This window comes from Lepidochelys olivacea (genome assembly GCF_965140295.1).
Source record: "Lepidochelys olivacea isolate rLepOli2 genome assembly, chromosome: 7".
Taxonomy (NCBI): domain Eukaryota; kingdom Metazoa; phylum Chordata; order Testudines; family Cheloniidae; genus Lepidochelys; species Lepidochelys olivacea.
The window spans coordinates 53,467,143-53,483,115 of record NC_140417.1 but is presented as its reverse complement, the minus strand read 5'-3'; the positions used below and the strand labels follow the sequence as shown (position 1 = coordinate 53,483,115).

Below are 15,973 nucleotides of genomic sequence, written 5' to 3'. Positions count from 1 at the left end.
ACCATGCCACTCAGAGCAGGAGGACTGGCAGCCATGCCACCACACTGCCCAGCAGGAGCTCGCAGCCCCACCACCACAGCAAGCTGAGGCTGCCAGGGTGGGGAAGAGAGAGCAGGGAAGGGGCTGGGGACTAGCCTCCCTGGCCAGGAGCTCAAGGGCCGGGCAGGACGATCTCGCCGGTCAGATGTGGCCCACAGGCCATAGTTTGCCCACCTCTACCACAGGGACTCTATAGAACTTTGCGTGCTCCTATGTGCTCTATAACTGATCTCAGGAGAGGAAACTTTTTTTAAAAAGACAGTATTACCACATATTGAGGAAGATGACACACCTATGGATACAAAGTCACTCTTATCAGTGGAATGGAACTTTATTTAGAAACAATAATCCTCACAATACAATGGAGTTGTGTTTGTTATATAAATGGCTAACCTAGGACAGCAGCTCATGAGCACTAAAGAGTAGCCATCAATTAATTCCATTTTCAATAATAAAACTGGCTCACACCCAGTTTTGATTCAATATCTGAACCACAGTGAAAGGTTTTTTTGGGGCAGAGGTGGGAATCAAGAGGGATATGGGGGAATACTGAATCATTTAGGCAATTACATTAATGTCCAACTAAATTCAGTAGCAGAACAGATTGTAGGAAGAGTAGCTCTGCTGTATCTTCAGGCTCTCAAGTGACAGAAGGCAGGGAGTCCATCATAAGCTCAGAAGTTTTTCATTGAGAGCAATCTGCGACTGAGTGAGATTTGCCAAGTAGGTCACCATCAGCAGGTCCTGAGAAAGAGAAATGGACAGCAATTAGACTGATTCAGAGAATCAAAGAGATGCGAATGTGTGTCATTAAAGCAATTTACAAACAGTGCAGTTGCCAATCACCATTCTTCAGAGTGACACTGATGGCTCCACAACTTAGTTTCCACTTCATTCACCAGTTTGGAATACCTTGCATTCATATAATACTCGGAACTTTCAGTGCTTTTTATCTATAGTCCTCAGAGCATTGCAAGCATTATCCCCATTTCACAGATGGAGAAGAGAAGGCATATAGTGGTTAAGTGACTTCGACAAAGTCACACAAGTTATTGAGAATCAGGAATATAAATCCATATATCCTGATTCCCAATCCAAGTCAGAAGTAGAAACTTTCATCTTTAGAAATCCCAAACCACTTTACACAGGAGTGATTCTCTTTATCCAGCAATGAATTGAAGCAGTTGTTCAAACAGCACACACCACCACTACACTAGGACATGAGGACAGGAAGTGAATGCTCCACTCAATCAAAACTGCAGGGAGAAATGAAGGGAGACCATGTAGTTACCAGTATTTGATTTTAGCTAGAACACGGGGGTCGACAACCCTATCCTTAGGGAAAGTGATATGGGCCTTTGTTGGTATGGCACATTCAGCAGCCCAAGGCAATGCTTGGGGGATACTGGGTCAAAACCAACTCTGAGGAAATGCTCCTACTGAATCAACACCACCCCTTCTGCAGTAACTAGCTGATCCCTGGATGTCTCCCATCCAACTACTGAACTAGCCTGATCCTGCTTATAAAACTTGCCACTTTTACACAGGGTCTCAAAGTGCCTTACAAACATTACACTTAAGAGTTGTTCTAATTTATAGCTGGGCAAACTGAGGAATAGAAATTGTGATTCTCTCCACTTATCACAGGAAGATGAGCTGGGAACAGAAGTGGGCTCAGTCCCATGCTCTAAGCAACGGATACACTCGGCTTAGCTTGTTAGAGCTGCTGGGCTCACAGCATGAAGTGGTACTGATGCAGGTTTGTCATGGGCAACATACACATCACAGAAATAGCTCCTTAAAAAATGTGAAGCCTAAAGTTACCAGACAAAAATATTAGGTGCATCACCTTTTATTCCAGTTGCCAGTTATCTTTCAAGTCCAGATTGCAGTAAGATCTGGCTATTTACACAGTTGTCCTAAAAGTTTCATGTCTCAAGACAATCTCAGCACTTTCAGGTTATGCACACAATTCCTAGCAAGTGTAAGAAGGAATCCTTTGCCTTTAATTACTGAAAAGGCTGCCTTGAGACGTTCCCTCATCTCTCCCAGATAGCTTTGCCCGCCTATTTCCAATTTTTGGTTACTAGTTAAAAACAGTTTCTCTAGTCACCAGCCTGGTTTTGCCTATTTTGGCCCACTCTCTTTACGAGGCTCATTCCCTCAGCCTAACCTGACAAGTTACTAAGAATCCTTGTTCACATCAGATACTCAACCATTAAGAATGTGACGGTTGCAGACTGGGAAAGGACCACATTTCCCACAATGTGGATAGAAATGCCATTCTCTCTAGAGGGCTAGAAATTCCATGCTTGAATAATAAAGAGTACAGTAGCAGGAATATATTACCAACCACCTGAGCAGAAAGGTGTAGGTGACTGAAATGCTCAGGGAGATTAGAGACACTATGAAGATAGAAATAATGGGGGATTTCAACTCTCCCCACATTGACTGCATATGTCATCTCAGGATGGGATGTAAAGATAAATTTCTAGACACCATTAGTGATTGCTTCTTGGAGAAGCTAGTCCTGGAACCCACAAGGGGAGAGGCAATTCTTGATTTAGTCCTAAGTGGAGAACAGGGTCTGGTCCAGGAGTTGAACACAAATGAACCTTTCAGCAATAGCAACCATAATGCAATTAAATTTAACATCCCTGTAGGGGGAAAAAAATTCCAAAGAAACCCACTGTGGTAGCATTTAACTTCAAAAAGAGGAACTAAACAAAAATGATAAAGCTAGTTAAACCGAAATCTAAAGGAACAGTCACAAGACTGAAATGCCTGCAAGTTGCATAGAAACTATTTAAGAATATAACTAGATGTTCAAACTAAATGTATACCCCAAATAAACACAGTAAGAGGACCAAAAAATGCCACAATGGCTTAACAAGAGAGCAAAAGAGGCTGTTAGAGACCAAAAGACATCCTTTAAAAATGAAAGTCAGATATTACTGAGGAAAATAGGAAGGGGGCATAAACTCTGGCAAGGGTAAAAGGATAATATGGCAGACCAAAAAAGAATTTGAAAAGCAACTAGCGAAAGAAACAGAAAAAAAGAATTGCAAGTACATCAGAAATAGGAAGCCTGGCAAACAATCAGTGGGGCTACTGGACAATTGAGGAGCTAAAGGATCAAGGGTATGTGAGGGAGATTCCCGCACGAGCCATTCTTTTTAGGGAACAAATCTGATGAACTGTCCCAGATGGATGTGTCAAAGGTGGTTTTGGAACAAAGTAATACATTAAACAGTGATATGTCACCAGGACCAGATGGCATTCACCCAAGAATTCTGAAGGAACTCAAATAGGATATTGGAGAATTACTAACTGTGGTATGTAACCTATTGCTTCAATCAGCCTCTGTACCAGATGAGTGGAGGACAACTAATGTAACACTGATTTTTAGAAAAGGCTCCATAGGGGATCCTGACAGTTACAGGCCGGTAAGCCTAACTTTAATACCAGGCAAATTGGTTGAAAATTATAGTAAAGAACAGAATTATGAGAGAGACACCACCACAATATGTTGGGGAAAAGAGTCGACACTGCTTTTGTAAAGGGAAACCATGCCTCACCAATTTATTAGAATTCATTGAGGGTGTCAACAAAATGCTGACATAGGTGATCCAGTTGATATAGTGTACTTGTACTGTCAGAAAGCCTTTGCCACAGTTCCTCACCAAAGGCTGTTAAGTAAGGAATTATGGGATACGAGATAGTTCTCTCGGATCAGTAACTCATTAAAAGACAAAACAAAGTGTAGGAATAAATAGTCAGTTTTCACAATGAAAATAGGTGACTAACTGAATGTTCTGTACTGAGACAAGTGCTATTCAATGTATTCGTAAGTGTTCTGGAAAAGGGGCTAAACAGTGAGGTGGCAAACTTTGCTAACAATACAAAATGACTCAAGATAGTTAAGTCCAAAGCTGATTGTAAAGAGTTACAAAGAGATCTCAAAAAACTGGGTGACTGGGCAACAAAATGGCAGATGAAATTCAATGTTGATAAGTGCAAAGTAATGCACATTAGAAAACATAATCCAACTGTACATACACAATGATGGGGGTCTAAATTAGCTGTTATCACTCAAGAAAGATCTTGGAGTCGTCATGGGTAGTTCTCTGAAAACATCCACTCAATGTGCAGCGGCAGTCAAAAAAGCTAACAATGTTAGGAATCATTAGGAAAAGGAGAAATAATGAGACAGAAAATATTTTAACACTACTATATAAATCTATGGTATGCCCATACCTTTGAATACTGCATGCAGTTCAGGCCACCCCATCTCAAAAAAGATACATTAGAACTGGACAATGTACAGAGAAGGGTAACAAAAATGATTGGGGTATGGAACAGCTTCCATATGAGGAAAGATTAAAAGAGATCACTAAGGGGGCGGGAGGGGGGAAGAGGGAGATCTGATACAGGGCTATAAAATTGTGACTGGTATGGAGAAAGTGAACAAGCAAGTGTTATTTACCCCTTCACACAACACAAGAACAATGAAAATTAATAAGTAGCAGATTTAAAAACAAACATAAGGAAGTACTTCACACAATGCAGTCAGCCGGCCTGTGGAACTCATTGCCAGATGTTGTGAAGGCCAAAAGTTATTACCGTGTTCAAAAAAGGATAAGCTATGCTCAAGGAGGATAGGTCCATCAACGGCTATTGGCCAAGATGGCCAGCGATATGCAACCCCATGCTCTGAGTGTCCCTAAACATCCAACTGCCAAAAGCTGGGACTGGACTACAGAGGATGGATGATTCAATAACTGCCTTTTTCTGTTCATTCCCTCTGAACCTCAGACAGTGGCAGGTACCAGATGACTGGATACCAGGCTAGATGGACCATTGGTCTGACCCAGTATGGCTATTCTCATTCTTATGAAGAGAGTGGGTAGAAAGGGTGGGGTTTTGTTTTGGTCATTGACATATCATGCCTAGAAGATAATTTTCAGGACTGTGTTGCAACCTGGTCTCCATTTTACACCTATGGACAATGTCGTGAATGCAAGGCGGGGTGGGGGAAATCATTACTCTCTTTGGGAAACCACTTATGCTAAGGTTTCTGTACAGAACTATTACTTACATGATCCTATGAACAGTGACTCGGTTCCTTATGAAGTTCAAGATTGGGTAACATTACAACACTTTTCAGGCACCTTCTCTTTTCTGGATTTCCTTTTCATTTCTATATAGTTCTATCATTTGTAGTGTGTTAACTGAATGTTAAGGTTTAAGATTAAAACTAGAAAATTTTGAGGGAGTCAACAAGCATGTGGACAAGGGGGATCCAGTGGATATAGTGTACTTCAATTTTCAGAATGCCTTTGACAAAGTCTCTCACCAAAGGCTCTTAAACTAAGCTGTCATGGGATAAGAGGGAAGATTCTCTCATAGATTGGAAACTGATTAAAAGATAGGAAACAAAGGGTAGGAATAAATTATCAGTTTTCAGAATGGAGAGAGGTAAATAGTGGGGTCCCCCAAGGGTCTCAGCTACGACCAGTTCTATTCAACATATTCATAAATGGTATCGAAAAAGAGGAAAACAGTGAGGTGGCAAAATTTGCAGATGATACAAAATTACTCAAGATAGTTAAGTCCCAAGACTGTGAAGAGCTACAAAAGGATCTCACAAAACTAGGTGACTGGGCAACAAAATGGCAGATTAAATTCAATGTTGATAAATGCAAAGTAATGCACACTGGAAAACAATCCCAACTATGCATATAAAATGATGGGGTCTAAATTAGCTGTAACCACTCAAAGATTTTGGAGTTATTGTGGATAGTTCTCTGAAAACGTCCACTCAATGTGCAATGGCAGTCACAAAAGTACACAGAATGTTAGGAATCATTAAGAAAGGGATAGATAACAAGACAGAATATATAATAAATCACCTCTATATAAATCCATGATACGCCCACATCTTGAATACTGTGTGCAGGTCTGGTTGCCCCATCCCAAAAAAAATTTATTGGAATTGGAAAAGGTTCAGAAAAGGGCAACAAAAATTATTAGGGTTATGGAACGGCTGCCATATGAGGAGAGATTAATAAAACGGGGACTTTTCATCTTGGAAAAGAGACAACAAAGCGGGATATGATAGAGATCTATAAAATCATGACTGGTGTGAAGAAAGTAAATAAGGAAGTGTTATTTACTCCTTCTCATAACACAAGAACTAGGGGTCATCAAATGAAATAAGAAGGTTTAAAACAAACAAAAGGAAGGATTTTTTCCACACAACGCACAGTCAACCTGTGGAACTCCTTGCCAGAGGATGTTGTGAAGGCCAAGACTATAACAGGGCTCAAAAAAGAAAAAAAGTTCATGGAGGATAGGTCCACCAATGGCTTTAGCCAGGATGGGCAGGGATGTCCCTAGCCTCTGTTTGCCAGAAGCTGGGAATGGGTGAGAGGGGATGGATCACTTGATGATTACCTGTTCTGTTCATTCCCTCTGGGGTACCTGGCATTGGCCACTGTTGGAGGACAGGATACTGGGCTAGATGGACTTTTGGTCTGACCCAGTACGACTGTTCTTATGAAAGCTTGGTTAATGCTTCCTACTGTTATTCAGCTTTTGGGGGGTACTGGCAGATCTGAATAGCTCCCTTCATACTTTTTTTTTTTTTTATTTCAGTAACATTTGTTAATTGTGAAGCCAGGCTGATAGATGGGAAAAAAGGGCAGACACCTCTCTTGTCTTCCACAACCCAGAAACAGGTAAGGAATAGATTTGCTGCGGATCCCCAGTGGATCCCAGATAGATTCCTCATGAAGAACACCCAGAAGAACTGAGTAACAGGACTCACGTTGATATTGCTGTTCAGCATTGTCTCAAAGTCCTCCGGTGAAATCTTTGGCACCTGGTTAATAAGATCCATCAGGAAGCGCCCAACAGTGTTGTCAGCAGCCACTTTACCTGACTAACCATAAAAATAAAGACATTTTACAATGAGCAAGATACAACAAATTTACTGCACAGAACAGGAAGAGCTGACACAAATGCAGGGAAAGCCCTCACCCTCTCCTGTATGAGCTGAAATAGATTCAGATTCTTTGTGATCATCTGGTCTGATCTCTTGTGTAACACAGGCCATAGAACTTCCCCCAAATAATTCCTAGAGTAGATCTTTTATACAAACATCCAAACTTGATTTAAAAATTGTCAGTGATGAAGAATCCATTATGACCCTTGGTAAACTGTTCCAGTGGTTGCTCACTGTTAAAATGTATGCCTTATTTCTGGTCTGAATTTATCTAGCTTCAACTTCCAGCTGTTGGATTGTGTTACAACTTTCTCAGCTAAGGCCCATTATTAAATGTTTGTTCTAATATAGGTATTTATAGATTAATCAAATCATCTCTTAGACTGAAGCAGCTCAATATATTTAGCCTAACAAAGGGAAGGTTATCACTACAGGGCATGTTTTCTAATCCTTTAATCATTCTCTGGGCTCTTCTCTAAAGATTCCCCAATTTATCAACATCCTTCTTGAATTGTAGGCACCAGAACTAGACATAATATTCCAACAGCCATCGCATCAGTGCCAAATACAGAGGTAAAATAACTGTCTACTCCTACTCAAGATTCACATTTATGCATCCCAGAATCATATTAGCTCTTTTGGCCACAGGATCGCACAGACATTAGCCTTACCAGCACATCCTCTGCATACTGCAGCACTGTGCTCAGGGTATCCTGGATCCGGGCTGACGCTGCCCCCACCTGCTGCAAGTCACTGGACAAGCCAATCACTCGACTGGGACTCAAACAGGTTTTCATGATGAGATCAACTGCGAGAAGAGAGATGCTGAGAAAACTGGCTGTCACAAGGTCAGCTTCAACCACCAACCACTCCCCAGAGATTTTTAGGATGACATCTGCTGCAGCAAAACAGGAAATGCTTTTCCAGTGCTGCCTTCACTACCAATGTAATGCTGGCATTTCTACAGGGTATATAGTGCTCCTGCACCACTGTGCAAAGCAGATTTTTGCAGAAATTAGTGCTTTGTGTAGAATTTCCTTCCCCCCCCCACAGAGATGGACTGCAGTGCTGCTGGCTGCCACTAGTGGCTGCTGGACATGGCAGAGCCCAGCTCGCACATAGAAGATACTGCCAGGGGAATGGGGAGAGAACTACAGGGATCCAGGCAACTGCAGCTCCCAGCATGCTCTGACGAAAGGTGGCTGCAGTGCACAGGAAACTCCACACAAACCTGGCACTGAGCATCAAGCTCTTTCCCTGGGCTCTGACGGGTAGGTGTCTGGGCTGGGGGGGGGCCACAGCCACAGGAGATTCAGATGTATTGGCTTGTGTGGGGCACATGGCTGGGTTCTGGGAGGTAAAGGCTGCAGGTGTCCATCCCCCAACTGGGCTGTGGGGAGGAGGGGGCAGGGAAACAGGAACTGGATTGTCTTTTTTTTTTTTTTTAAACTCTCTACCACCACATAGGGAATTTGTCTGTATTCTCAGACATACTTGCTGACAGGTATTTTTAAATAAATCACCAAAATAATTAAAACTGGCGTGATTACGTAATGTTTTTTGACAAATAAAAGCTGCAGAATTTTAAAATATTGTGTGCAGAATTTTGTTTTGGCACAGAATTCCCCCAGTAGTAATATATTAGCTACATGGGGGAGCAACGGAGGACACAGGCACACGTTCCATTGATCTTAATGGAGAATGCAGGTGCTCAGAACATCTAAGAATTAGAGCACTTTAATGCCTAAACATGAAACTGTAGGCACCCAAGCTTGAAAGTTTTGGCCTCCATCTTGAGAAGCATCAGATTAGTATTTGGTCTGAAAAAGAATGAGGGATTCCAGCCATTTCGCTCAGCCTTCTTTCCCCAGGTCTAAGCAATGACAATGCTGCCTGCCTGGCACCTAGTACAGTTACAACTTATACACTCCAAGAAGTCCCAAAGACATCTTCAACTTGTCCCTGACGCATTTTCACATCCAGTAATCAGAAATTTGTAAGTTAGCCTCATGATATATACAGTCTCACTTTAGTAGGGGGAGTTTAAGGGATGCTAATAATTTGAAATAGAGTTCTTAAGAGTTAATAGCAACCCCCCTTTTTAATGGTTTTACAATCACGTTTTCTGGTTCTGTATGTTTCTCTCTCCCAAGTTGCTGGGAGACACTCTCAAATTGGAAACTGATTACATCAGTGGTCCCCAAACTTTTTATGTTGCACACCCCCTTACCTCTGTCCATGCCCCCGTTCCCCCATCGCTGGGCTGCGGTGACACAGCCAGGGCTGGCAGCCAGGGTTCCAGGGGTGGCAACGGAGCTGGGTGGCGCTCCATCCCCACCCACCATGGGAGCTGGCTTGGTCCCCAGCCAGGCCCCCACAAACGTTCCTCTGCACCCCACAGTTTGCAGACCTCTGGACTACACAGAGTGCTGTCAAATAGATGAAATAGTTCTCCAAACTCTGATATACAATCTCAGGAGTTCCCTGTTGTCTCATGTCAATTCTGATTAAAAAAAATCAGATGAAACATGCCAAGTACTAGGCATGTGTGTTATCAAAGTTGACGGCCTTCTGAAAGAAAAGGCCACTACTGACCCGAGGACGAGCGCTCCCAATGTCTTTAAGGTTAGGAACAGACACCTTTTCCCTTTGTCTCTCCAGTTTTATCTATAATCTCTTTGCTTCTTTCCACTGGTTTTGTGGCCTGACTTGGTTGTTTCTCTTCTCCACCAGATTCCACTTTCTAATCCAGTCACAATCCTCCATTTTACCCCACAGCTCATTGCTCTGCATTCACTTCACAACTCCTACATCTGTTCCACTCTGCCCCAAAATGCTGGGCCACTTCGACTTTCACCAATGCCCAGCACCCTGTCTGATAGCACCATTTCATCAGCACTGAACAGCAACAAGAAATCCCCTAATATGGGGGGCAGGGAAACAAAGAAGAAGATGAGGCATTGAGCACTAAGGCAATGACTTCTGTAAGCAGCACTCAGGTACACAAGCTAGGGATGCAGATCCCTGTGATCCCCAGACACAAATCAAGCACCCAAATAATCTGGGTAGAACCAACAAGAACAACAAGCCAGCTTACCTCCTATCCGCTCAGTGTCATAGTAAACATACTTCACTGTCAGAGGTGTGAACATCACCCCCATGGTCTTACCAGGGACCCCCATCGGAGCACTAGAAAAGACAAGATTTACATAACATAGCATAAGTAATGGCCTACACGGATGTGTCAACAACAAGTAATACCTAACCTATTTCACTTCCCTCTTTGACAGGGTTACTGGTCTACTGGATTAGGGAGCAGCAGTAGACATGATGTGACATTCCCACAATGAATAGAGGGAAATGTGGTCTAGATGAAATGACCATCAAATGGGTACACAACTGGTTGAAAAACCATATTCAAACGAGTAATTATCAACGATTCACTGTCAAACTGGAAGTGCATGTCTAGCGGGGTTCTGCAGGGGTCAGTCCTGGCCTAGTACTACATAATATTTTCATTCCTGACTTGGATAACGAATTGGAGAATTTATGTATAAAATTTGCAAATGACATCAAACCAGGAGGGACTACAAAAACTTTGGAAGACCAAATTAGAATTCAAGAGGATCTTGATCAACTGGACCATAATGAAAATCAATTAAGACAAGTGCAAAGTACTTCACTTAGGAAGGAAAGATCAAAAGCACAAATACAAAATGGGAAACAACTGGCTAGACTGTACTGCAGAAAAGGATAGTGAAGCATAAACTGAGTATGAGCCACCTATGTGATACAGTTGTGAAAAAGGCTAATATTCTGGGGTGTATTAACAGGAGTGTCTTATGCAAGACATGGCAGATAACTGTTCTGCCATACCCTGCCTCAGTAGGAGTACTGCAGCCAGTTTTGGGTTCCACACTTTAAGATATGGATAAACTGGAAAGTCCAGAGAAGAGCAACTAAAAATGATCAAAGGTTTAGAAATCTTGACCTATGAGGAAAGTTTAAAAAACTGGGCATGATTAGTCCTGAGAAAAGACAACTGGGGGGGATGGGGGAGGAGAAGAACCTGATAAGTCTTCAGATACATTAAAGGCTGTGATCATTCTCCATGTCCATTGAAGGTAGGACAAGTAGTAATGCGCTTAATCTGCAGCAAGGGAGAGTTAGATTAGAGATTAGGAAAACATTTCTAAGTATTGGGATAGTTAAGTATTGGAATAGTCTTCCAAGGGAGGCTGTGGAATCCTCATAATTGGATGATCTAGGTCAAGGATTCTTAAACTTCATTGCACCATGACCCCCTTCTGACAACAAAAAACCCCCACGACCCTAGGAAGGGGGACTGAAGCCTGAGCCCCGCTGCCCTGACTGGGGGATGGGCAAAGTACAAGTCCCACCATCCCAGGCTCAGGTGGGGGGTGGGAGAGAAAGAGCCTAAAAGCCCAAGGGCTTCAGCCCTTGGCGGGGGCCTATAACCTGAGCCCTGCCATCCAGGGCTGAAGTCTTTGGGCTTTGGCCCTGGCAGCATGTGGTGACTCGGGCTTCAGCTTCAGCCCCAGGTGTCCGGGCTTGGGCAAGTCTGACCAAGTCTAAACACCAGCTCTGGCGACCCCATTAAAATGGGGTCGCAACCCACTTTGGGGTCCTGACTCACAGTTTGAGAACCACAGATCTAGGTATATGTGGTCCTGCCTCAGCACAAGGGGATGGACTAGAGGACATTTCTCTACTCTGCATACAAACCTATTCAAAGAAAGAAAAGGAGTACTTATGGCACTATTTGAGCATAAGCTTTCGTGAGTTACAACTCACTTTATTGGATGCATGCAGTGGAAAATACAGTGGGGAGATTTTATATACACAGAGAACATGAAACAATGGGTGTTTCCATACACACTGTAATGAGAGTGATGGTAACACCCATTGTTTCATGTTCTCTGTGTATATAAAATCTCCGCACTGTATTTTCCACTGCATGCATCCGATGAAGTGAGCTGTAGCTCACGAAAGCTTATGCTCAAATAAATTTGTTAGCCTCTAAGGTGCCACAGTACTCCTTTTCTTTTTGCAGATACAGACTAACACGGCTGCTATTCTGAAACCTATTCAAAGGAGGAGACAGTAACCCTTTATCTGGTTTGCCTCCCCTACACTGAAGCAGAAGAGACTGAGCAGGTTACTCATTCTCACCAAGAACCGCATTCATACTTGTGGGGAGCTGTAATAGTTGTTACACAGTTGTTGGTCCAGAGGAATTCTAGAGATTCCCAGGGGTTCTTTGTCGCTAAAAACTTAGAATCATAGAATATCAGGGTTGGAAGGGACCTCAGGAGGTCATCTAGTCCAACCCCCTGCTCAAAGCAGGACCAATCCCCAATTAAATCATCCCAGCCAGGGCTTTGTCAAGCCTGACCTTAAAAACTTCTAAGGAAGGAGATTCTACCACCTCCCTAGGTAATGCATTCCAGTGTTTCACCAGCCTCCTAGTGAAAAAGTTTTTCCTAATATCCAACCTAAACCTTCCCCACTGCAACTTGAGACCATTACTCCTTGTCCTGTCCTCTTCTACCACTGAGAATAGTCTAGAACTGTCCTCTCTGGAATCACCTCTCAGGTAGTTGAAAGCAGCTATCAAATCCCCCCTCATTCTTCTCTTCTGCAGACTAAACAATCCCAGTCCCCTCAGCCTCTCCTCATATGTCATGTGTTCCAGACCCCTAATCATTTTTGTTGCCCTTCGCTGGACTCTCTCCAATTTATCCACATCCTTCTTGTAGTGTGGGGCCCAAAACTGGACACAGTACTCCAGATGAGGCCTCACCAATGCCGAATAGAGGGGGACGATCACGTCCCTCGATCTGCTCGCTATGCCCCTACTTATACATCCCAAAATGCCATTGGCCTTCTTGGCAACAAGGGCACACTGCTGACTCATATCCAGCTTCTCGTCCACTGTCACCCCTAGGTCCTTTTCCGCAGAACTGCTGCCTAGCCATTCGGTCCCTAGTCTGTAGCGGTGCATTGGGTTCTTCCGTCCTAAGTGCAGGAACCTGCACTTATCCTTATTGAACCTCATCAGATTTCTTTTGGCCCAATCCTCTAATTTGCCTAGGTCCCTTATTATACTTGTCCCCCTAGTTTATATATATAGTTTTCAATGGGGAAAGTCAAGCATTCAGTTAATCAAAAGGAAATTACAGAAGTGACATTCATACTAACCATTCATCTGTGGAGGTCAAGCCATTCTCAAAACTTTATTAAGTCTCAACACCCCTGTTAAGTGTGGCAAGTACTAATACAATTGTATAGACGGGAAAACAGAATCTCAGAGATTAAGTCACTTGAGCACAGCACCACCATCAAAGACTCAGCTGGGAATAGAATCAAGAGACCTGGTTCACAGCCTCTGTTCTAGCCAGGAGACAAGATTGCCCTAATTAGGACAATCAATTAAATCCCTCCCTACCCTATTGTGTCCCTTTTTGATAAGCCCACTGGCGATCCCCTTTCCAAAGTGTGATCTATCTCCCCAAAATACCTGATATAGGCTTTAATGCTCATGCGCCCATTCTGGAGACTGGTGTCCACAGTGAGGTGGATTGGATTGTGTGCTTCCCGACTATAATACTCATGGATCAGGACAGAGTGCTCTGTAATGTCATGGCCCGTAGCATACCTTAGAAAACACAACATAAGAACATGAGACCTGGGCATCCAACACTTCATATTTCAGACATACTGGGATATTTGCCATTAAGCAATGATGTGCACACAACTCTGCTCTGAACACATGATCAATTTGTAGCAGGATGTGAAGGAAAAAAGTTTGAGTACCATCTGCTCAGGACATCACTGCACTTTGCAAATCAGACACATGATTTTTGATGCACTTATTAGGCTTTGAATTGCTCTCTGATTAAAAGTAATTCAAAGCACATTATAGGAAAATAAGCTCTTAGGTAAAGAGCTACAACCCAATTCCTCCATGAACTGACCATCAGAGTTAAAAATACAGGACTATATTAATCCAGCTGCTTTAACTGTCCTGCAGTTAATATCTTCGAAACATAATTAACTTAAATTCATTACAGCTCAGACCTCACTGAAGTATATAAACTGTTGGCCTCCACAACAACCTTCTGAAGAGAAAGAGGAGTCAGGGTTTGCATTTATTTCTTCAGGAATAAAACAAAGCTGGTTCACAGAACCTCAAGAGACTTAATGAGGTTCTCCACACTCCACCCCAAGAGGTCTATGAAGTGCAATTCCCTACATCACTTCACCTGATTTTCCAACAATCTCTTGGGAGAAGACTACAGTATCAGAAAATATTGCCCCACTACATACACTTTATTCCCTTCCCATGATACCTAGTCTCACGTTAAAAAATATATCCCATTTCTTGAGATTTATATTCTATATCCCCAGCTGTTATTTCAGCAAACTATGCTGCTTATTCAAAATCTATAATGCAGTGTACAATATTTCAAGGTGCATAATGGGGCCACATAACTGCTAAGCACAGGTCACATGTTTGCAGTGGAGAAGATGACTTACCACCCCAAAATGATTTCACTAGGGGAAACCTTCTTGTGCAGCTCATACATATTCTTAGCAAATTCCATATCAACAGCCACCTGAAAACCACAACAAAGCAGCATGAGGCAATCAACTGCAGGAGTGCTTAAAATTTAAATTCTAGCAGCAGGCAGTGAAATGGAAGGTTCTTGTGGTCAATTAGAATTCAGAGAAGAACTTTCCCTTAGTAGTTACCAGCCCACTGCAAGCAGAACTAGCACTTCATTGCCCTCCATACACTAGGACAACATGGTAGGATTTCACCAAAAGACCCTGCCAACATACATCACGTGTAGACTCTTCTAATCACACCTCACTCAAAGGGTAGTGAATTCTAGAGCCACATGTGCTAACAGAGACTCAGACAGATCCAGGACTTCCGGAATACCAAAGGCAAAAGGTGAAACATGCAGGAAAGGAGTACAAACATTAGCATGATGAGACTGTTCTCACTCCTACAGCGATCCTGATAGCCAAGTGAGCTAGCCCACTAATACTCAGCATCTTCCATCTGAGTACTTCAGAGTGCGTCACTGTCATGCCATTTAGTCTCCCAACTCTCCTCTGTGCTAGGATGGACACACTCAGGGAGCAGAGGCCATCACCCACCTCATCTTCGGACTCGTTGTGTGGGACCGAGAAGCAATTGGTGACTTCCACTGAGAGCTTGTCCACAGTGCCTGCAGAGCAGAGAGAGAGAGACTGAGAGGAGGTGCTGGGCGGGCTCAAGCACCCCAGGCTCTTCCCTGAGACGCCACACAGCTGTGAAGCTCAGGCTCCCCTTACAGCGAGGGCCAAGGTGGAACCCAGGCGAGGGAAGGGGCCTGGACCAGCCAGGGGCAGCCTGGTCCAGGCTCCGCTAGCCTCGGGGGAACGGAGGCGGGGAGAGAGAGCCGGGCCCTGCTCACCACGGGGGCTCTTACCCAGCAGGGTCCCAATGACCCGGGCCGCGCCCTCGTTCCGCCGCTCGAAGCTGTCCACGATGGAGGCCAGGATGACCGGGTGCAGCCGGACCACGCGGCCGCCGGGGAAGGGGCCAGGCAGCGCTGCCGGGCCTGCTGGACCCGGGGCTGCTGTAGTGGGAGGCACAGGCGGCGCTGCGCCTCCCGCTGGGGTGGCCGCAACTGGCGGTGCGGCTGCTGGGCTTGGGGCTGCCGGGACGGGAGCAGGGGACGGGGACGGGGATGGGGACGGGACCTGAGCTACCGCCGCCATTTTGCAAAGAAAGGAGCGAGACTACCCACGCCAGCAATAATAGGCTGAACCAGGCAGCTGTTACAAATCCTGCCTTCTCATTGGATGGAAGATGAGTACAGCCCGCCTCCTTCGCCTATTAACCAACCGGGA

General features: G+C 44.0%; 1 protein-coding gene across 1 annotated transcript; it reads right to left on the bottom strand.

The window, feature by feature from the left end:
• Positions 1 to 351: 351 nt before the first annotated feature.
• Positions 352 to 15,871, bottom strand: EIF3F (eukaryotic translation initiation factor 3 subunit F). The gene is made up of 8 exons (XM_084635208.1): positions 15,550 to 15,871; positions 15,236 to 15,306; positions 14,606 to 14,685; positions 13,587 to 13,724; positions 10,143 to 10,234; positions 7,717 to 7,853; positions 6,869 to 6,982; positions 352 to 783 (listed from the first exon to the last, which is right to left on the bottom strand). The coding sequence occupies exons 1-8, from the start codon at positions 15,839 to 15,841 to the stop codon at positions 706 to 708; spliced, it is 1,002 nt and encodes a 333-aa protein (XP_084491334.1). The 5' UTR covers positions 15,842 to 15,871; the 3' UTR covers positions 352 to 705.
• Between the last annotated feature and the right edge of the window lie 102 nt (positions 15,872 to 15,973).

Bases quoted from the DNA above. Each gene is read 5' to 3' on its own strand.
- EIF3F (XM_084635208.1), bottom strand. From the start codon at position 15,841: ATGGCGGCGGTAGCTCAGGTCCCGTCCCCATCCCCGTCCCCGTCCCCT. The intron at 14,686-15,235 runs GTGGGTGATGGC...TGTGGTTTTCAG, and splicing joins ACAACGAGTCCGAAGATGAG to GTGGCTGTTGATATGGAATT. The intron at 6,983-7,716 runs GTAAGGCTAATG...TTTTATGGTTAG, and splicing joins AGTATGCAGAGGATGTGCTG to TCAGGTAAAGTGGCTGCTGA.